The 22485-nt window shown below is 40.7% G+C and overlaps 2 protein-coding genes across 11 annotated transcripts in view; one reads left to right on the top strand and one right to left on the bottom strand.

Moving 5' to 3' along the window:
* The first annotated feature begins 3079 nt into the window (after positions 1-3079).
* On the top strand, positions 3080-22251 carry Suv39h2 (suppressor of variegation 3-9 2). 2 transcript variants are annotated; one of them, NM_022724.4, is made up of 6 exons: positions 3080-3363; positions 5419-5564; positions 13140-13799; positions 15439-15585; positions 18180-18309; positions 19337-22251. In NM_022724.4, exons 1-6 carry the CDS (start codon positions 3120-3122, stop codon positions 19441-19443), a joined length of 1434 nt encoding a protein of 477 aa, NP_073561.2. In that variant the 5' UTR covers positions 3080-3119; the 3' UTR covers positions 19444-22251. The 2 variants fall into 2 exon arrangements, 1 of the variants encoding a protein (NP_073561.2); NR_027509.1 differs by lacking the exon at positions 5419-5564.
* Dclre1c (DNA cross-link repair 1C) overlaps positions 3855-22485 on the bottom strand; it is a 50151-nt gene continuing 31520 nt past the window's right edge. For 3 of the 9 annotated variants that reach the window (XM_030249529.1, XM_030249550.1, XM_011238972.2), the window contains 2 exons: positions 20482-20522; positions 14027-19375 (listed from right to left, as the gene is read on the bottom strand). In XM_030249529.1, coding sequence (XP_030105389.1) covers positions 19112-19375; positions 20482-20522 — 305 coding nt within the window. In that variant the 3' untranslated portion in view covers positions 14027-19111. Of the gene's footprint in view, positions 4047-11618; positions 19376-20481; positions 20523-22485 lie in introns of those variants that run through there. The other 6 variants (NM_175683.4, NM_001110214.1, NM_001302674.1 and 3 more) reach the window with 4 other exon arrangements.

Genomic DNA, 22485 nt, shown 5'->3' with positions numbered 1-22485 from the left:
TTATATGCTTATTTAAATTCACTTTTTTTTTTTTTTGGCTTTTTCAAGATAGGGTTTCTCTGTATAAGCCCTGGCTGTCCTGGAACTCACTTTGTAGACCAGGCTGGCCTCGAACTCAGAAATCTGCCTGCCTCTGCCTCCCGAGTGCTGGGATTAAAGGAATGCGCCACTACCGCCCCACTAAATTCACATTTTTTAAAAAAAGATTTATTTATTTACTTATTAGATTTATTTATTTATTATATGTAAGTACACTGTAGCTGTCTTCAGACACCCCAGTAAAGGGCGTCAGATCTCATTACGGATGGTTGTGAGCCATCATGTGGTTGCTGGGATTTGAACTCAGGACCTTTGGAAGAGCAGTCAGTGCTCTTAACCGCTGAGCCATCTCTCCAGCCCTAAATTCACCTTTTTAATCTAGTGTGCAGTGTACTCTATTTCTCAGAGAACATTCAAGTTGGAAAAGACAGGCTCCGCAGTTCAATCACATTTTCAGCAATGGTCATGAAAATTGAGGCGTATCCTAATCTGTTCCTTCTACCCCAAAGAGCATGATGCCTGCCTGCACCCCCACCCCACCCCCCGCCAGCAACTTCTGATTTTCTTCTTCCAAATCAATCGATAGCTGATGTTTACCATGACCCTCGGTTGAATCTCAGGACCTTTACCTTCTTACAAATTCTTTTGACCAAGCAGTATGGCCTTGCCCTGCAGTCTAGGTTATTTAGGAAGCTGAGGCAGGAGGGTCATTTGAACCCAGGAATTCAGAAATAGCCTGGAAAACTTGAGGTGATCCTGTCCCTTAAAAAAGTAAAGTTGATAATCCAAAGAGCTTTTGTTTATAATATATACAACTTCTTAGACAGTTAAAGAGTTTTCAAGTTATTCAATAGATTTTTAAAATAATTTTATTTTGTTTTGTTTTGTTTTTTTGAGACAGGGTTTCTCTGTGTAGCCCTGGCTGTCCTGGAACTCACTCTGTAGACCAGGCTGTCCTTGAACTCAGAAATCCACCTGCCTCTGCCTCGCGAGTGCTGGGATTAAAGGCATGCGCCGCTATGCCCGGCTAAAATAACTTTAAAATGTAAAAAGTAATTGAGCACGTTCTTCATGGGAATAGCATCTTTATAAAAACTTTTGAAACAGAAGCTCTAGCAGGAAGTGTTTGGTATTGTGTATTCTTTTCAAGCCTCTTAACATCTTGCTTGACCAGGAGATAGCTATGTTTTAATATATACTTTCCTCTGTTAGGATATGATACATGTTGTATGAGTTCTGGAAAATTACAGTACATCCATGAGAAAAACCACAGAGATCAAATGACAGGGCATTCCTGGAATCCGGGAGAAAGTGCTTGGTGCCATTCAGCGAGGAGGACATGTTCTGAGAGGTGTGTTTTGTGCAGGTTAGTGTGTAAAGATCACAGAACACTTGCAGAGCTGCTAACCATGTCACCAGGAGACAAAGTTGTTACACAGGGAAGACTGGGGTTCTGTGTTCATGGGTTTCCTGAGAGGCTTCGGGCCTACTCTTCTACACTCTGAGAATAGAGAGTAGACACTGAGGAAGGTTGGAGTGGCTGGCTCTACTCTATGCCCTAGAATTAAGAAAAACAAGGGAGCCAGGCAGTGGTGGCACATACCTTTAATCCCAGCACTCGGAAGGCAGAGGCAGGTGGATTTCTGAGTTCGAGGCCAGCCCTGGTCTACAAAGTGAGTTCCAGGACAGCCAGGGCTACACAGAGAAACCCTGTCTAAAAAACAAACAAAAAAACACAGAGCCTTGGATCTATCAGACAACTGCTATTCCACCAAGCTATCCTCTGCTTCCAGCATCCTTTGCCAATTTTTAAAATAAAACTTAGCAAGACCAAAAATATTTGTAAGACTCTACCCTGACCGTTTTTTGACAAAAGCTTTTAAAGAAGAGCTAGAGAACAAAGCCAGACAGAATGCCTGAGTGGCCTCTGAAGAAGTAACATTTGAGTTAAATCTAGTCACGTGAGAGGGAGCAGCACATGAAGGGGAGTCAGTCAGTTCTTTGATCTAGACCGTGATTTCCAGTTTAAAGTGTTTATTGGGGGAGAAGGGAGCTTTGGCTAGCACCTGTAATTCCAGCTCACCAAAGTGGAAGCAAAAGGGTCAGGACTTGAACATGCTTCTCAGACAAAGCAAGTCTGAGGCTTGTTTCATTTTCTGTTTTAAAGTCTCCTTAGCTGGGTGGGAAGTGGCTGGAAGGGGAGCAATGGAGAGGTCAAGGCAGCTAGGCTGTTTTGGCTGAAGAGAAGACAGGCAGTATGTGCTTGTGAATAGCATTGACATGACTGGCTTACAGAATTGCCGATGGTCTTTTGTGTATAATGGTTCCTCTTACAAGTTTTCAGATTTACAGTGGTAAAACCGAGAACGACCTGACTCTCCCCAAGCATATATGGCTAAAACCTGCCCTCAGCTTAAGTCTGTTAATGTTAGTAAGTCCTTGTCCTAAGTGTACCTTTTACGTTTGCCTTAACTAAGAGGGTTCTTGGCGGGGTTGGTTGGATTCTCACAATTGTCAGGCTTTTCCTTTGAGTCCAGCTGCTACATGGCCACATCAACTCATCAGAATCTCTTTGAGTGGTTTAAACAGACAGCACCTCTCCAGGTGAACCCAACATGCAGTCAAATTTTAAGATCCTGAGTCCTGGTGGTGTGGAGTGAAAGGAAAAGTAGTGGGGCTTCGTTGGGTTGAAGTGCTGAGGAACAAGAGTGGGAAAGGAGCTACCTGCGCACACTAACCCCGCACAGCCTATTTTGCGTTTTGTGGCGGGCACGTCAGGTCTTTGTGAAGCGACTCAGGGGACCGCATGAAGAATCATGGCAAGCGACCTCCGAAGTCAAAGCGAGTAACAAGCCAGCGACGGGCAGGGCCAGTTTCCACGGAAGGCCCCGCCCCTTCCCGCCCCCACCGTGCGGCGCAGGCGCGGTAGCTACCACCGCAGGGGTCGGTCTCCGCTGACGTCAGAACGCCTCGCTCCTCTCAGCCTCCCCGCTCCGGAGTCCCTGGCGGGCCGGGGCGGGGCGTGTGGCCAGCTGAGTTCTTCGGGCTGACCGCGCCAGTTTGAATGAAAGCTCCGCAAGATGGCGGCGGCCAGGGCCAAGGCACGGGGCAGTGAGGCAGGAGCGCGGTGTCACCGGGCTCCAGGTCCGCCCCCGAGGCCCAAGGCCAGGCGAACGGCGAGACGCCGCCGCGCGGAGACCCTGACGGCGCGACGCTCGCGGCCGTCTGCGGGCGAGAGGCGCGCCGGCTCCCAGCGAGCGTGGTCCGGAGCTCCGCGGGCCGCGGTCTTTGGCGACGAGTGTGCACGAGGTGCCTTATTCAAGGGTGAGCAGGAAAGCACACGCGCTGCGGCGGTAGCGGTCGCCACCTCCGAGCCGGGGGTTGGGGGTGGTGGCGGGGCTGAGGTGCGGTGCTGGAGAAAGGGAATCCCCTGGTGCCTGCGTTCGAGCGGGTCTGGCCTCGCCGTGAAGCGCCTGCACACGCAGCCCTGAGCTCCGGGAAACTTTGGGGGGCCCGGCTGGAACTTGCAGGTTATTTCTGTGGATGCTGAAGCCGGGGCACGCAGTGCGCGTGCGTGCGCTCGAGTCGCGCGCCCTTTGAAAGTCTGGGTTGTGCAAAGCCTTCTGGAATGAAAAGGTTGTTCTCCAGCTCTTTCCTCCGCTCCACCCAGATGGTGACACTATTATTCCCGTAGGTAGCTCTTGCCTCCTTGAAGCGTGGTGGGGATGGGATGGTGGAATGGTTTTTATAAACGGGATGTTATAATCTAGACAATGAGGCGTTTTCCTCTCATCATTTTTGGCTGTGGGATTTTGTAAACCAAGTGTTGGCAATTTTTCTTTTTAACATTTCGAGATGCCCCCAAAATGTAGCATTTCTGTTGCGAGGGGCGGTGCATTGTAATTACACGTAACGCTTCGTTATGACGTTTTCATACGAATATATGTACGTTGATCCTCCGATTCAACACCACCCTCCATTATAGTGTTGTGTTTTCAGATTCTCAGCTAGGGGTAAAAATTGAAAAGATAAATAAAACAGCAAACAACTTGGTTACATAAACAAGAGGACTCTCCTTTGCAGATGATTAGCATAAGGAGATTAGCATTAAGACAAAACAGCCTTAAGATTTTTAGAAGCGATTTATGAGACGTTTTTTACAGCTTTCTTGTCTCCAAACCGCCACACCTAAGCAAATAAATGTATTCTGGCAAATTTGAAGGAAAGTCTTTTTGCAGGTGCCAGAAATATGAGTTGTTTGCAGTCACTGGAGTTCGGAAGCTATCCTCACTGGTTTCTGACAATGAAGTCCTTACTGGGAAGGATGAGGAAGGACTGCGGGGAAAATTTGAGCGGTTACGCTGTCCCTTCCTGGAAACTTACCTTAAAAAGGTTTTTGCCCACCACTTCGGAGAACTAAAGACAGCTTGATGAGTTAGAGATACATTTTCTTTGGTCACCTCTGTTCTCAACAAAACACACTTTTTTCCAGTGAATCCCATACACAAAAAGATTGGGACTTTCCCAAAGTTGTGTAGCTAGGTGACCCACCAACGGGTAGAGCAGAGGACTTTTGATCATCTTGTATTTATCCTGATAGTAGGGGTAGTGAAGTTTGTTACATTTTTCTAGACATCAGTTGTGTGATTATATTTTTAAATCCAGGATGTAATACAGTTCATTTCTGGCCTCCGTACGGGTATTGTTTAGTATGTCTGATTTTCAAGTCTGGCTTATGGAATATTTCCACCTTGTATTCTGTTTTGTAACTGCTGGCTTGAAAACTGTAGGAAACAAGTATTACAAAGCTCACTATGCTCTCCACTTAAAGTAGAATTCTCTGGCTTATGCATGATGAAAATACATTTTACCATGCACAAAATAAATGAAGCTAAAATCTCTCGACTTTTTACAAAATGGAAAAAGTAGGATATGGATTTCATATTTAAATTCTTATCATCTGACTAAAAGAAGTGAAGTTACTTTTAAGTTGTGGCCATTTTAGAATATCTTTTAGATATATTTCTAACAAAATGTCTTAGCTGTTTATTAGGAGAACAGTTTTATTCTGTGTAAAAAAATTTACTTCATTTTACCTTCGCATTTATATGTAACCCTAAGAAATTTTAGATGTGAAATATTTTAATTAGCCAAGCAAGAATTAGGCAATGTGGGTAAAAGTGGGATAGATGTCCACTGGAAAGTAAACCAATTTACCAAAACTAGTTCTTTATCCTATAACTTTTTCTTAAACACACATATGTAGCTTCTTGTTATATGTGTTTCTAGACTATAACATTGTCAGTTGAGAGGGTTTTAAGTTTTTGTTTCAGCCTAGTAGCTATTTTATTGGTAAAGAATTCTATTTTCTTATTGTAGCCTGGTGTGTGCCTTGCCTAGTTTCACTTGATACTCTCCAGGAATTATGTAGAAAAGAAAAGCTCACATGTAAATCGATTGGAATCACCAAAAGGAATCTAAACAATTATGAGGTGGAGTACTTGTGTGACTACAAGGTAGCAAAGGTAAGGCAATGTCCAGCCCCTTGGCAGAGACCTGTCCACACTGCAGTGTTTCATGTTTCTCTAACATAAAAAGAGCCTCAATATAAGTGAAGCTCTTCTTGTTTAACGTTGTAAGATATAGAGTTACTCGGTCAACACTGAGGGGATTCTGAACCGTCAAATGCTTTTGCATTAGAATATTTAGGGTGTTTATATCCTGCATCCAACTCTTGACTGTTTGCATATGGATTCCCAGAGCAAATTTGTTAGGCCTGATTGGTTTGTCCTGCAATTCGTGTTGTTCCTGAATCCTATTTCCTATCACTGGCAGGAACCCAGGTTTCAAGCCAGCTCTAGAATATTGAATGTCCTCTAGGAGAAGCAGCAAGCATCCTGCATTCTGTCTGACTCGGTGCCCTACAGGTGTGGTGTGATAGGATGGACTGACTTGTGTGATCATTTCAGTCCACTGTTTCATAGCTTACAATGTGAGCAAATTAGTTCTTCCAAGAATCTATTTTACCTAAATCCCATAGTTATAGTTTCCATAATCCATTTACTTGTAGCCTTCCTCTGAGAACTGGCCAGTAATCTAAGATCTTACAGATAAATAATCAGGAGTCCTACATAAATTATGTGATTTTTTTTTTTTTTTCATTTCTGCTGAGCTTAAGTGCATTTCATCCTTTGAAATGCTGTCTTCCTGTGGTAGCATTGCCTTCCCCAGCACAGAGATCTTGGTCTAGCATCTCTCCCAACACCCTCAGCATCCTGCTCGTAAGTAAAAGAGCCTAATCATGTGCCATCGTGGTTTACGAGCCCTAGACTGAGCAGTCCAGCTGAGAGTATCGTTTGATCATATGCATTAACTCCATTAAGCTGTGCCTGCTGGACCTGGTAGCCCTGGAATCCCAGCGACTAGCAAGGCTGAAATAGGAAGCTCATAAGTTCATGCCCATCTTGCGCAACTTAGGCTCCTTAAAACTTAGTTTTAAGAACGTTTTTAAAGGAAACTACAGCTCCGTGTTAGAGCCCAGCAAACATAAAGCTCCAATCATGCTTTCAGTCCACACGTGGAAAAAAGAAAAACAGCAAACCCCCAAATTTCTCCTGTTCTCATGTTGCTCAGTTCTACTGGACAGGGTTTTCCCTGTTGCTTTTTTCTTGTGCCTGGTTTTCCCAGTGTTTGTTACTATTTTGGTTCTTTCCTCTCCCCTTACTTTCTCACACTGAGCTGAAGGCACCCCTCCTTCCATTAGTGTAACCTTTAACATTCAGCTCACCTCCATCACTAGTTATCCCTGTCCTCAGTCTCTCAAAAATGTCACCATTTTCTCACTGTCTACTTCCTTAGGGCTTTGCCTAAACCTCTGGTTTCTGTTCTATTTAGTCCCAGGCTGACCTTGAACTCACAGCTACCATGCTCTAGCCTCGTCAGTGCGGGCATTATTTGCATAACGTATATTTCCAGCTAGTGTCTTTTTAATACTAAGCTCTTTCTGAATCAGTAAACTGTATTTACATCTTTTCTGACCTTTGGGTCCCTTTGGCCTTCCTTCTCTACTCGCACAGCTAGTTCTTTTATTTTACTTCTAATTCATTTAAAAATAGTATTTTATTGAGATATAATTTGCTTAAAAGTACACAGTTCAAATCTTGGTTTATTCACAGAGTCAGTCAATTTTAGAGCATTCTTTCATTACTCTAAACAGAATCTCCAAACCTAACCACTGCTGCCCAAATTTCAATTACTGACCCTAAGAAACTGCTAAGTCTATTTTCTGTTTCTGTAGAGTTTTGGGGCTGTCCCATCCCCTTCTTCCTCTCCTCCAGCTCTGTGTTCCAGAGAAGGACCTCTGTTGTTCTGCTTTGTCACTCTGCCTGATTGCTTTGAGACCTGGTCTTTAGTTGAACCCTGAGCTAGGCTGGGAGACCGCAGACCTCAGCAATCCTGTCTGTGTCCAGCAGCACTGGGATTAGAGGTGCATGCGACTTTCCTTGGCTTCTTATGACCTTTGGGACTGGAACTTGGGTCCTCATCTTTCTGGAGCAGGTGCTCTTCCACAGTGATGCATCGTGTTCCTGTCATTCTCAGTGTATGTCTAATACCTGCATCTTAGTTACCAGTTTCACTGATGGAGCATGAACTGGGTAAGTGCCCTACCACTGAGTTATAGTCCCTAGCCCTTAATTTTTCATTTTGAAATGAAGCCTTGCTAAAGTAGCACAGGTTGGCCTTGAGCTCACTCTGAAGCCCAGAAGAGTCTTGAACATGGAATCCTCTTCATTTTAGCCATCTGAGGAGCTGAGATTACAAGTCTGCACCACTGGACTCATCCTTGGAATAATTTCTTTTTTCTTTTGGTTTTTCAAGACAGGGTTTCTCTAGGTAGCCTTTTCTGTTCTGAAGATCAGGCTGGCCTCAAACTCACAGAGGTCCACCTGCCTCTGGTTCCAGAGGCCTGGCCTGGAATAATGTTTTAAGGCTCTCTCAGGTAGTGTAAGATCTTACTTCTTCCCTTTCTGTGCCAGATATGTTCAGTTGTGTTGAGGCATCACATTTATTGTGGGACAGACAAATTTTGAGTTGTTTCCATCTGGGGGCTGTTATAAACAATGCTGTTATGATGTTCATATGCAAACTACTGTATGGACATAGTTTTCATTTCTCTTGGAGTGGAATTGCTAGGTCCTTAGATATTTTTGTTGAACTCTTTTTGGGAACTGCTAACCTTTTCCAGAGCTCTGCACCCTTATGCTTGTACCCCAGCAGAGTATGGGCATTAGTTTCTCTGTAGCTGATTGTTGTGAGAAGTACATCTCATTGTGGCCTTTAGTTACATTTCTCTGGAGGTTAATGATGTTCAACATCTTATCATTCTCTTACTGGACGTTTGTATCTGTTGTGATGAACTAATTATTCAGATCCTTTGCTCATTCTAAAGATAATTTTCATATATTTATTTATATTGGGGGGGGCGGGGTTCTGTGAGCACGCGTGGAAGCTACAGAAAGACCATCCATCTTAGCCTTATTCCTCTAGGACAGGATCTCTCACTGAGCCAGATGAATTCCATTTGGGTTATGCTGACTGGCCATTGGGCTCCCAGAATCTGCCTCTCTGCCCTTCCAAACCTAGAGTTGCAATATGTAGGGTTCAGAGGACAACTTTGAGTTGGTTCTCTCCTTGCACCATGTGGGGACTAGAGATCAAACTCAGGTTGTCAGGCCTGGAGTTGGTGTGCCTTTACCTGCTATGGCATCTTCCTGCCCTGACTTTTTTTAATAGATGTTGTGTTGTCCAGACTGGAACTTATGATCTCAAATAATCCTCACACCTTTATCTCTGGAGTAGCTGAGACTATACATGTGAACCACTAAACCCAACTGAGGGAGTATTTGGGATTGTTTTGTGTTGCTGAGAATAGAACTCAGGGCCTTGGATATGTTGGGCAAGCATTCTACTATGATGTTACCCTGCCCCAGCAGCCAGACTTTGTTATAAATGGAAGGTTGAACCTCTATGTAGGCAGCAGGGGAATTTGCAAGCAAAGCACAATAGAGCAGTAAGTGGTTCTATGGATTTTTTGTTTTTATAAAATAAACCTTATGTTTTCATCATGAAGGACAGATTGGAGAATTACCAGTTTGGAGGCAGGGAGACAATCTGGAAGATTAGTATGATAATCCAGATAAGAACTGAGAGCCAAAAGTAACTAATCTTCTGTAATGGAGATGGGTAGGAAGAAGCCCATCTCTAATGAGACTTGATGATAGACTAGATTAGAGAGAAGGAATTAAGATAGCCTACCTGCTTCTCAGCTTGTGTCAATAGGTAGATAAGGGTCACCTTGATGAGTCATACAGAAGAGGGTTTAGGAAAAGCAGGTGAATTCCTGAGCATGGTTGGGCGTCAGGAGACTGTTGACTATCTGAGCAGCAGGTAAAGTCTGGGAATCATCAGCATATGATTGTTGTATCATAGTGAGGTGAGAAGGCTGCCCAGAAGGAGTGTTAGAGCTGGAATCTCAGTGACCTGGAGTTACCCGAGTTGCCTGTGTGACATATGGCTTTAGAGTGTTTCTCAGAGTCTCAAAAACAGAAACAAGTATCTAATACAAAGAGGGACCAAGAAGCCATGGCCATAAAGAAAGTAGAAAAAAAACAAAAACAAAAATACAGAGAAAAATCATACATTGCCCCTAAGGAGTGTGAGGTTGTGGCTACTGCTGTAGAGAGGTCAGGTCAGAAGACTTGGTTGGCTTGGCAGTTAGATTGTAAAGCGGAGTGAAGTGCACTTGTACTTAAGGTTCTCAGGGACCATGCTTTCTAAGAATTGTAAGAAGTACTGGCGTGGCCAGCAGTAAAGTTGAGGCAGGTGCCTACGGTTGTCCACAGTTACTTGTTGGCATAGCATTGTCCTTTTCACATTCTCAGCTGAAAACTAGACACACCATCTCTTAACTTTGGTTTTTGTTTTTTTTAATGCTTCCTTACAAGCCACAGGTTTTGCTTTTATCTAGCCTACTATGTTCCATTCATAAAAATAACCCGTCAGTCTTTGACAGTATAGTTTTTACTACTTTCCTCTGTACTTTTTAAAAATTATGTGACTTAGATTTTCTTCTTACTGTTTTAATGGTATGGCTATGTTATTTTGGTATTTAATATTGAAACGGAAGCATTAATGTCTATTTCACATACTGCCTTACCTCCCAGAGGGATTTTACACCTTGTAGTTCATCAGACCTCCTAGATCTGATAAAAGCCAAAGTTTTTTAGCTTTTATTTGGAATTGTAGGTTACTGAATTAATTAAATTTGCCTAAAAGTGAGTGGTTTTTATAAAGCAATTTTATTTTTCAAAGTTAGAAATCTCTTTCAGATTTTAAAAACAAAATATGCTTATAAAATAAGGCTACAAACCAGAGATAAAAAAAATTTCCAAAGTGTTTGTCAAAATCAATTCTGTATTCTTATGCTTATCTATTCTGTATAAGTATAAATAAGTATATTTACGGTACAGAAATTGAATAGTTACCAATGTGGTAATATATAAGCCTTGGTCATTTTAAATACAAGTGCCTTATCCAAGATTAACCAGTGAGGAAGTCATCTGGGCAGTGAGCCTCAGTGGTGGTAAGTTTGATTCAGGTGGTGACTTAGTTATGAACTTGGTGTCAGCACTTAACTTGTATTGTTTTCTGCAGTAAAAGAACCAGTGTGTCACTGCCTTCTTCTGAGGTCAAAAGTCAAACCTTAAGAATTACAGAGAGTTAAGACAATGCCAGTTGGCGCTCATATCTACTTCCGTGTAAGTAGATCTAGTACCAACAGTTCCAAATTATCATTACCTGACTAGAGGAAGAACTCTTTAGGCCTTAGTGAGGCTCATCTTGACACACTGTTGTATAGTGAGGCTTTCCATTTCTTCTCTCAGAGATGATCATACATACTTATGTAAATATAATGTATATGCTACATTATACTCACATCTTAAACACATTTTAACAGAAAAAAACCCAATATATTATGAACAGTTTCCCAAATAAAACTGAGTTTTTCAATTCATAAGAATTACTGACGGATGAGTAGGACATAATAAACATTAAGGTATTGATAGTGACGATAAAGTAAGTTCACTTGTGGATGCGCAACATTTATTTATTTATTTATTTATTTATTGTTATTTCATGTGCAGTGGTGTTTTGCCTGCATGCATGCTGTGTGAGGATGTCAGATCCCCTGGAACTGGAATTACAGACAGTTGTGAACTGCCATATGGGTGCTGGGAATTGAGCCTGAGTCGTCTGGAAGAGCAGCCAGCTCTTAACTGAAGAGCCATCTCTCCAGCCCTCTGTGCAACTTTTTTTTGTTTTGTTTTTCTGGGTTTTTTTTTTTGTTTGTTTTGTTTTGTTTTTTCGAGACAGGGTTTCTCTGTGTAGCCCTGGCTGTCCTGGCACTCACTTTGTAGACCAGGCTGGCCTCGAACTCAGAAATCCACCTGCCTCTGCCTCCCGAGTGCTGGGATTAAAGGCGTGCGCCACCATGCCCGGCTGTGCAACTATTTGTGAACCCAATTTGGGTTACGGCTGGGGTTATACCTCAGTATGGATGTGTGTCAGGCCCAGAGTTTAAGCTCTAGTAATAGAGTGTATGCTGGGTAGGGGTGGGGGTGGGGTAATTAATAGTAAAAAAGCTATTGTCTATCCCTGCTTTATGGTAAAAGTTACTGAAATTGTCATAGGCAAATGTATTACAAATATCTACAAGTTCAGAAAATAGCCACCAGCTGGATGGCCTTTGCCACCAAGGTGGACAACCTGAATTTAATCCTTGAGACCCACTGGTGGACGTAGAGAACTACATCTTACCATCAGCCTGCACTCCCATACCATGGACACGAGCACCCACATAAGTATATACACAGAAATAGATGTCATGTTAAAAAAAAATCTAAATGATGTTCAATCACTTCGATATTTATTTCATGTGCATTGGTGTTTTGCCTGCATGTGTGTCTATGTAAGGGTGTTGCAACTGGAGTTTCAGTTGTGAACTGCAGTGAACTGCAGTGTGGGTGCTGAGAATTGAGCCCAAGGTACTCTGGAAGAACAGCCAGTGTTCTTAACCACTGAGCCTTCCCTCCCCCACCCCATATACACACTTTGATATTTCAAGAACATTTCTGGCTTTACTCTGGTCCTGTGGATATGTGCTTGCTATCCTGAGATGAAGAACTGATTACTGAAAGACATCACTTTAGAATTCTAAATAGCAATGGCATCTGCTGACCTTGAGGAAAGAAAACAGCCACTGTGTGTAAAGAGATTTCAGAAACCATAATGGCCAGTACATAGGTGATAAAAAGTGGATCTTTGCTGTCCTTCATGCCTGCTAGCTACTTAAGCCACTCATAACTTTTACTAGTCAGCATTCACTAGAATATTAATGACTTGTAGAAACATGTGTACTGCAGTGCACATTTATGGTAGCAATTGGTTTCAGTAATTGATTCAGTATCTATAAAATATTTCAACATACAGTCATTTTTAAAGGTAAAGATAGTTTGCCCTCACCCATCTATTTTCTTGAAATTCAGTACACTATTTATACACAAAGTCTATCATTTGAGAGTAGCCACATTTCAGGTTCTCATTAGCTACCTGTGGCTAGCAGTAACTTACCCAGCTTATCTTTAGAACAGCTAAGGGATACTTGGCCGTGACACTGAAGGATAGAAGTTGCCACACCTTTAGAGAATGCATGGAACTGTGCTAGCCATGAGCTACTAGCCTAGTGTTTGCTCTGGGACCACCTGTTTCCATGACCAAGGTAACTACTTTGTTTGACCTAATACTGTTGGTAAAACAGTCATAGGTTTCAGTGCCTTTATCTCTCCCTGGCTAGGACTCGTTGGCCTGTTGTTAGTTGTTACAGTCCACTAAATTCTATGTTTCACATAGCATACAAAAGTTTGTTTTGTATGACTCGCACTTTTCTCTTAGAAACTTGTGACTCTGTGCAGTTTGAATTAAGAGAAGTGCCATTATAGAGACTGCCATAATCTGATTTGTGTTTTCTTCTCTACTTTAAGGGTGTGGAATATTATCTTGTAAAATGGAAAGGATGGCCAGATTCTACAAACACCTGGGAGCCCTTGAGAAACCTCAGGTGTCCACAGCTCCTGCGGCAGTTCTCTGATGACAAGAAGACTTACTTAGCTCAGGAAAGGAAATGCAAGGCTGTCAATTCAAAATCCTTGCAACCTGCAATTGCTGAGTATATTGTACAGAAAGCTAAGCAAAGAATAGCTCTGCAGAGATGGCAAGATTACCTCAACAGAAGAAAGAACCATAAGGGGATGATATTTGTTGAAAACACTGTTGACTTGGAGGGCCCACCTTTAGACTTCTACTACATTAACGAGTACAGGCCAGCTCCCGGGATCAGCATAAACAGTGAAGCCACCTTTGGATGTTCATGTACAGACTGCTTCTTTGACAAGTGTTGTCCTGCTGAAGCTGGAGTTGTGTTGGCTTATAATAAGAAGCAACAAATTAAAATCCAACCAGGCACTCCCATCTACGAATGCAACTCAAGGTGTCGATGTGGACCTGAATGTCCCAATAGGATTGTACAAAAAGGCACACAATATTCACTGTGCATCTTTAGAACTAGCAATGGCTGTGGTTGGGGTGTAAAAACCCTTGTGAAGATTAAAAGAATGAGTTTTGTCATGGAATATGTTGGAGAGGTACATTAAATTCATCCTATGCTTATGAGCTTTGTACTTTCTAACTTATTAATGTAAATACTTGATATATTTTGATGTTGTCATTTGCGGATATGTAGAAATCCATTTTCACGTTTAGGAGAAGGGTTCATTGGCATAGTTAGAAATGTAAAACTTTATATGAGCAAATAGATAATATAGTAATAGTTATCATTCATAGCCACTGACCAAAGCATATTTTTTAAATATAATTTTAAAATATAACAACTATATTTATGCAAAAGTCCTAAGAAGGAAGTCATACATGCTACCTACATACATGGTGACATTGAAACTTAGAAGTTACATTTATTTCATTACTTAGCCCAATATAATGAAATTTCTTTTCCTATTTGGTATCAACACGATGGGCATTATTAAGTAAAACATGCTTTATGGATATTGTGAAATATGTACAAAAGCATTTATTATATCAAAAAACCACTAAGCTAAACTCTGGCCACTTAGAGCTGCAGACCATTCTCTAATTACCAAATACTAGCATGTTTACTTTGATAAATATTATATGCATAGATACTAAAGTAGTACTCAGGATGGGACACAGCTGAACATCTTAGTACATTAACTTTCTAGTCTTCAACTCTATGGAAGAACAGTTCTCTCCGTTATTACCAATGAAGAAACTGAGGCACAGAAACAGCACCCAGATTTAGTTGCTATGTTTCACTTGAGCACTGTTGGAGTCTTCAGCTGAACTGAAGCTGTGGTCATAAGGACAGCAGCGCGGGTAATGTGGTGACAGGGATGGGCCTGGATGTCCTCCTGCGCTGTGAGTTTTGAGCTGAAGCAGCTCCCGACTCTCTTGTGAACAGTAAAGCTTCCCAGACAGTTCACCGCACGCCTCTTATCTAACCAGCCTCCATCTATTCTCGTCCACAGATAGGAACCGTATGCCTTTAGAGCAGTTGTTTTCAGCCTGTGCGGTGTTATCCCTTTAGGAGTTGAGCAGATCTTTTACAGGGTCGTATATCAAATGTCCTGCACATCATATATTTATATTACAATTCATAACAGTAGCAAAATTAGTTATGGAGTAGCAACAAATAATGTTATGGTTGGGGGCAAGCACATCATGAGGAACTGTATAGGGCCGCAGCACTAGGAAGGTTGAGAACCTGTGCTTTAGAGCATATTGAGAGTGTATACTCTTATAAAGGTGGTCTTCTATTCATCTCTGTCCTGCATAGCAGAGGTGGAGAGCTTGCACAGTCTGATTATAATGAAGTACCATATTTCAACTTACCTCAAATTATACTTTTAATCTCTCATCCTATCACTTTCCCTCATTTTTAATACTTTTTCCTATATATCTTTTATTTAAATATTTAAATAATAAATAGATAAATAATATAAGATAGATTAAAAAGAAACTTGAATTTCTTTTTAAATATTTGTATCAGTGTTAATAGTTTGTTTCTTTGGTTCCACACTACTGTACTATTCTGTGGTTTTGGAGAACACAGGGTCACCTGTGGTCCTATGTGAGAGGCTGAGGGAGAAAGACCTTTTGAGTCCACAGGTTAGAGAGATCCTATCATAAAAAGAGACACTGTAAAGCTATAGTTGTCCTGTTTTGTTCTGTTGTTTTGTTTCTCCTTAGGTGATCACAAGTGAAGAGGCCGAGAGACGGGGACAGTTCTATGACAACAAAGGGATCACCTACCTCTTTGACCTGGACTACGAGTCTGATGAGTTCACAGTGGATGCAGCTCGATATGGAAACGTATCCCATTTTGTGAATCATAGTGTAAGGAGCACTTAGAGATAAGATGGTTCAGATTAGTGCTGCTTGCATGATTCTTTTCCTCAACTGAAGGACAATCACTTACACAGCCATTCACAGTATTTTAGTATAGGGCTTCTGTTAAATTGGGGTATTTCCGCTGTAATAGGAACTTATTTATTGAGGTGATTGACAATTACTACATTCTATAACAGTGTTTGTATCTCAATTCAGTTACATTTTCCAGGCCCTTTATAGGATAAATAGATAACTTAATAGCAGAAGAAGGAGATTAATAAGCAAGGGAGTTAAGTAAAATGTTTTAAGAATATTAATAAAGTTACCTTAATGAGGTTAATACAAAAATTTTTAAGTTTTTAGTAGTCCTTCACCTTACCCACAATTTACTTTCCACAGTTTCACTTGCCTACTTAGCTCTGGTCCAAAAATAACCAGTGGAGACTTCTAGAAATAGTTCACTCTAAGTTTTAAGTTGTTTGTTATTCTGATTAGGAGTTGAAGTCTCCTGCTGTAGATATGATCCATCCATCCCTAGTGTATATTCACTCGGTATGCTACCTGACAGTCACTTAGCAAGCCTCTGGATTATCAGGCCAACCATCAGAGAGTTACATGTGGTCAAGTATCCCTGTTTTACTCAGTAATTGTTCATAAGCACAAGATTAGTAATACTAGCAATTTGGATTTGCCAAGATGTTTCCTTGAAGCCACAAGGTGAAAGTACAATAAGATATTTTCATAGAGTCAGGCCACTAATATAGCTTTAAATAATTCAGTTTTTGTTAGTAGTTAATCTCTTACTGTGTCTGAAGTAAAGTTAACTTACTATAAATATATATGTATAGAACAAAACCCTGGGCTGGAGAGATGGCTCAGTGGTTAAGAGCACTGACTGCTTTTCTGAAGGTCCTGAGTTCAAATCCCAGCAACCACATGGTGGCTCACAACCATCTTTAATGAGATCTGACGTCCTCTTCTGGTGCATCTGAAGACAGCTACAGTGTACTTAGATATAATAATAAATAAATCTTTAAAAATGTATGTATGTATAGAACAAAACCCTAGCATATATAGTGTTTGATACTCAGGACAGTTTCAGGCATCTACTGAAGATCTTGGACAATCCTCCCATAGATACAGCTTAAAAGTAACAGGGTTGAGCTTTTGTGTTTGTTTGATTTTGTTTTTAATGTCATTGTGTTAACATTTTAAAGTAAAATGTAAGGATTTCTAGATCATTTGAGCATTTAGGATTATTTCCCTAAATTATAAATTAATATTCTTTAATTTTTAGTTGATGTTTGGAAAACTTAGATCTGCAGTCTTTTTAAAGATGTATGTGTGGTTAGAGTAATTATCTTAAAATAAAATTGGCACAGTGGAATTCAAATTTTATATTGCATAGTTTCATCATTCAAGTACCAGGCAATAAGGGCAGGAGGTTGGTACTATCATCATTTTATATCTACATGACAGATAATGAGATATAGCTTAGAGGATATATCACAAAGCTGATCTTAAAAGATGTAGCCAAGTTAACTGTCTGGTAGATTGTTTACCAAAAGTTTGTGTGTGAATCACAGTGAAATGTAAGAGACCGTCAGGACTCCCTCTTTGGTTGTGTGATTTAAGTGCTTGTTTTAAGTAATTTCTCCTGTATCCCAGGGATTCATTCCAGCACTTGCTGCAGATACAACATTCTTACAAGTTCCTTACATTCAACTTGAGACCTCATAGCCACATAGCCTCTTTTATACTTTAAATCATCTATAAATTACTTCTAATGCCCGATGGAATACAAAGTTATACTGGACTAAGGGCACGAACACTCTGTCTGTACATGGTCAGGACTCTGGTGTGATTTTCTTTTCAATAGATACTTTTATAATCTATAGTTAGTTGACTCTGCAATTGGTTGAGTCCAGATGTGGGATCCTTGAAATCTAGATAGAAGGCAGCTCTACTGCCCAGCACACACGTCATCCTACCTGGCCGGACTTGTTACAGTTTCTTGCACGTGTGTAGTGTTATTGAAATACTGAACGATTCCAAATCAAAGTTTAAGTAATGAAATTATGCAGTATAAAATTTGAGTTCCATGGTGCTAGTTTTATTTTAAAATAATTATTCTAGCCATGGTGAGCCTTTAACCTCAGCACTTGAGGCAGAAGTAGCTAGGTCTCTATGGGTTTGACACCAGCCTGGTCTCAACAGAATGAGTTCAGGATAGCACAAGGGGTACACAGAGAAACCCTGTCTCCAAAACCAAAAATTATTCTAATAATTAAAGTATATATACACACACATACCTTATTGAAATAGTTATAAGTGAAATGCCCATGTTATAAATGGAAATTGGATTAAAATTCTCCAGGGGAAAAAAAGCTGAGACAAAAATCTCATTAATTGTGGAAGCAACATATTGGATATCTGACTTCTTGTATCTTTTTGTTCTTGTATGGATGATTAAGATCTTCTTATACATGAAAATTGTATTTAAAATGATCCTGTGGGCAGTTAACAGATGTATATGGTTCATGCAAGGCGGGCACCTTCCTAGCAATTTTACTTGACCAGATTTTATTGTTCTTTTTTAGTGTGACCCAAATCTTCAGGTGTTTAGTGTTTTCATCGATAACCTTGATACTCGGCTGCCCAGGATAGCATTGTTCTCTACAAGAACCATAAACGCTGGAGAAGAGCTGACTTTTGACTATCAAATGAAAGGTATGGTTTTTAAAAATAATCTTACTGGTGTTGCTTTCAGTACAAGAATGCAGGCAAGTCTTTGGGTCATGGAGCAAACTAACATTGAAGATGAAAGAAATCAGTACGGAGGCGGATCAACAAAACAAACTATGTGTGGAGAGGATAAAAATCTTTTTAAACATGAAAGAAATTGTGGGATAAGTCATCTTATTTAAGGTCCAGAGCCCATCCAACAACTAAAGCTAGCTCTTGGTCTTTCTTCCAAGTCATCTCAGCCTGACTTTTCTCAGGACTTCCACTTTGGAAGCTTGACTTATAATAACACTAATAAAAATATGGACTACAGTTTTTGAGCTTTTACTAAAAGATATGTTGACAGGATTAGAAGTATCATTTCAATCAATATGAATTCTATTTTTTCTTGAATCTGGCTTTTTAAAGTTCTTAATTCTGTTGGCTGATTGTGATCGTGAATATCTTCTGTAAACACTGTGCTTTTCCTGCTGTGACCATTTCACATCATTGTGCTCTTGGTGATGTGTAAAAAGAACGCTTGTGCACTGGATTTCTCAATGAATGTCATCATGGCAGGCATTCTGACTAGTGCATACCATCTTTCAAGAAAGCTCAGAACGAAATGTCTCAGAATATTCACAGAAATACAAAACTATTTCCTTGGGAGTTAACCAACATTGACTATGTAGCCCTGGCTGTCCTGGAACTCAGTGTCTAGACCAGGCAGGCCTCAGACTCAGAGATCCACCTGCCTTGCCTCTACCTCCCAAGTGCTGAGATTCAAGGCATATGCCATCATGCCCAACTAAAGTAAAGTTTTGGTTTTTTTTTTAAAGGTAAAGATTTGTGTGTGCGCATGTGAATGCAGGTGCCATGGAGGCCAGAAGCTGGAGTTTGAGGCTAGGGAGGTGGCTAGCTTGAATGTTGGGAGTGAACTCTGGCCCTCCAAAAGACCACAGCTACCCTTTACCTGCCCAGCCATCTTCCAGCCCCTGTTCTCAAATATATGTTTCTCTTCCTGTATTTCCAGGTTCTGGAGAAGCATCTTCAGACTCCATTGACCACAGCCCTGCCAAAAAAAGGGTCAGAACCCAATGTAAATGTGGAGCCGAGACTTGCAGAGGTTACCTCAACTGAAGTGTCAGGAAACGGAGCTCATGAAGAAAAAGCTCATTAGAAGAAAAACAAAACAAAAACTAACAATTGAAAAAGTATTTGGGACTCCTTTCTATTACCTACATATTGTATTATATGATGTTAATATACAGTTCATGGCTCAAGTCATTGCCAAGTATATTACTGTTTATTCTGAAAAGGACTGCGGGGCACATAAACGGTAGATATTTGGTGGTTAAATGGAAAGTGAACTATGTATAAATCACTGTTTGCTTACTTGAGAAGTCGGAATAGACAATTATTCCCTTTAGTGTTTGAAAAGTGAGGCTACCACAGTTACTATGAAACCTTTTATCTTGACTCAAACAGATAATCCAATTTAGGCAAATGTATAAATTTTATTTTTTTACTATATTATTTCTGTTTAATACTCACTGATCAGAGACAAATAAGTGCTGAATTTTTTACTATATTTTCTACTTTTACATAAAAACATTGGCATCTTAATGATATATTTCAGGTGTAAAAATGTGAAAGACTTACTTCTAGCTTGATCTTATTTTGAAGCAATAGATACCATTACAAAGGTTGTATATCTGAACCTGAAATTCTTAAAAGATTTTTTTTAGTTGCACAGAAGAAAAGCCCCTAATCACCTTCTCTAGAAGTCTATAGTGGCTGGCCATTGTGCTTCTTTGAACACACAGAACAGTGACTAGGAGGGCCCATTGGAGTGCCAGGCAGAGTGAGCCACTCAGCGAGTGGGAGGTCCGCACTGAGTATCTCATCTGAGCAGGAGTGAGATCCGTGAGGGACACAAGCCCCGATGACAGTGTAATTCAGGTCACTTGCAGGCACTTTTAATTACTATCCACTACATTTAAATAATTTTGTATTTTGTGCATGCCCTTTTGAACAGATACTTGTTTTATACAAGAATTTTTTTATAAGATAAAACTTAGCTTGGCCAGAGTTATGTCTGATTGAATTTTTATTAACTTCTGGGGATTAGATGCGGTTTTTCCCTGTGTAGTAAAACCCAATAAAGAAAAAACTTACTTTCATCTTTCTGGGTCTGGGAGTTCTAATCATGGTGTCCACTGTGAAGACAAAACAAATGCAGCAAATAAAGCAAGCTTTTGGTTTCCTAAGAGTTCCCCCGGCTCACTGCTCCAGGCTTTAATAGACTATGATAAGCGTCAGTAAAATGAACTGAATTCAGGAGCTCAGCATTTCCTTTATCTTCCTAACTCTTGGCCTGGTTTGAGAGAAGCTACAGTATTACTCAAAATCACCTTCATGGGGCTGCTGTTCACAACAGTACATGCAGAATATCGCCTTCATGGGGCTGCTGTTCACAGTACATAGTATTCAGTGTGCATATTTGAGGCCTTGTAGTATGTCTGCTACCCAAAGATTTCCGAATTTGTCAAGAAAAAAGTATAATTTTAAATGGCATTTCTTTTGTTTTGAGAATCTTAAAAGCAACACGGGTATCCCGTCCCATCCCCCCGTCCCACCCCCTAACAACCCCTTGGCCAAGCTCACCTTGAATTATTCTCAGGTTTAAAGATTAAAAAAAGACAGACAAAACCAAAACCCAGTGTTTGACTGTCTAGATATTTGGTCTTATTTACTGTTAAGGTTAAAAGGAAACTTAGGAGGGCAAGAAGGAAAATACTGTTTAATAAATATGTGGCTTTGTTTTGTCCTTACTAATAGAAATTTAATGTGCCCTTAAGATTTTGTGGGGAGTGGGTAGGCCTTTGGACAGAGTATCTGTAGCCAGGTTAGCCTTGAATTTACTGTGTAGCTGAGTATTATCGTGAACTCCTCAGCTCTGCCCCCCTACGGCCCAGCGCTGGGATTGCAGACACGTGCCACCATGCCAGCCTGGAGATTTTTACCTTTAAACACAAACAGACTTCACTCTGAGTGCCACACATGTAATGGTCATTGCTTCCCTTCACTATTCCATTACTCTTTCCTGCCTCTCAACATTCCCCCATTACATCCCTCTCAGACTGTCACCTCATGTTAGCTATTTATACAGGGTATGTGTATGTGTGTGCACATTGTTGTGATAAAAGTGATCAATTCAGCTGGAGCCTGATTCCTCACGTCACACGTCCCAAGTATGTAGTGTCTTCAGCAACATGTCCTTGGAAATAATCATGACAGGAACTTGAGCAGAGGCTGGAACCATGTAGGAAAGCTAACGCTGCTTCTTGGCTTACTCTCAGCCAGACTCATGCTCAGCTAGGTTTCTTAGATAGCCCAGGCCCCTCTGCCTAGGAATGGTACTGCCCACAGTGAGCTAGACCCCGCTACATCAATTACAATTAAGGAAATCCCCACAGACATGCCACAGGCCAATTTTGATGGAGCCAGTTTCTCAAATGAGGTTACTTTTTCCCAGGTGACCCTAGGCTTGTCAAGTTGTATGAGAAGGTATATACAATCAGTTTGCATTTGATTCTTCTCTGAAGTAAAAGTGGCTAGCCTTTAGGATTTTGTGATGTATCTTGGCATTTTGAAATGTTTTTAACTTTGCTAATTTAGAACTCTTGAAGAATGATGTAGCCACTACAATCAATGCTGCCCGTTTTAATGCTTTATGTAAAGAGCTTTCCTCATACAGCAGAGTGCTCGAGCATGGACTCTAAAAGCTTCGGGGTGTGTGTGTCTGTGTGTGTGTGTTGCTTACTAGCTATGTGAACTAACCTTTGTGCCTTAGTTTCATGCCTACCTCAAAGTATGGTTTCATAGATTAAAGCTTTATAAAGTGGGCTTTTTTTTTAATAACAGAATAAACACCATATGTAAAGATTTCCTGTTGTTCTGTATTTGAAACCTAAGCTGATAAGCATGTATTCTTAGCTCTTGACCTTTGCCAGCCAGTGTTCATGCCAGACTTAAGATCTAAAACATGAACATTACAATGATAAAATGTTAGAAATACATTGAGAACAATGTTTACAGGCATGTTACCTTGGATCATGAAATATTCTATTAAAACCAAGTTGGGTTGAGTGTGGCTCAGGTCAAAGGAAACAAAATTAA

This window comes from Mus musculus, chromosome 2 (assembly GCF_000001635.26).
Source record: "Mus musculus strain C57BL/6J chromosome 2, GRCm38.p6 C57BL/6J".
Lineage (NCBI taxonomy): Eukaryota > Metazoa > Chordata > Mammalia > Rodentia > Muridae > Mus > Mus musculus.
Note: the sequence above shows the minus strand (reverse complement) of the source record. Positions and strands in the feature narration are given on the sequence as shown.

What these genes read in the sequence shown, in the direction of transcription:
- Suv39h2 (NM_022724.4), top strand. Translation starts at nt 3,120, where the DNA reads ATGGCGGCGGCCAGGGCCAAGGCACGGGGCAGTGAGGCAGGAGCGCGG. An exon ending in GTGACTACAAGGTAGCAAAG is followed by an intron (nt 5,565 to 13,139) that starts GTAAGGCAATGT and finishes CTCTACTTTAAG; the next exon opens with GGTGTGGAATATTATCTTGT. An exon ending in CCCATTTTGTGAATCATAGT is followed by an intron (nt 15,586 to 18,179) that starts GTAAGGAGCACT and finishes GTTCTTTTTTAG; the next exon opens with TGTGACCCAAATCTTCAGGT.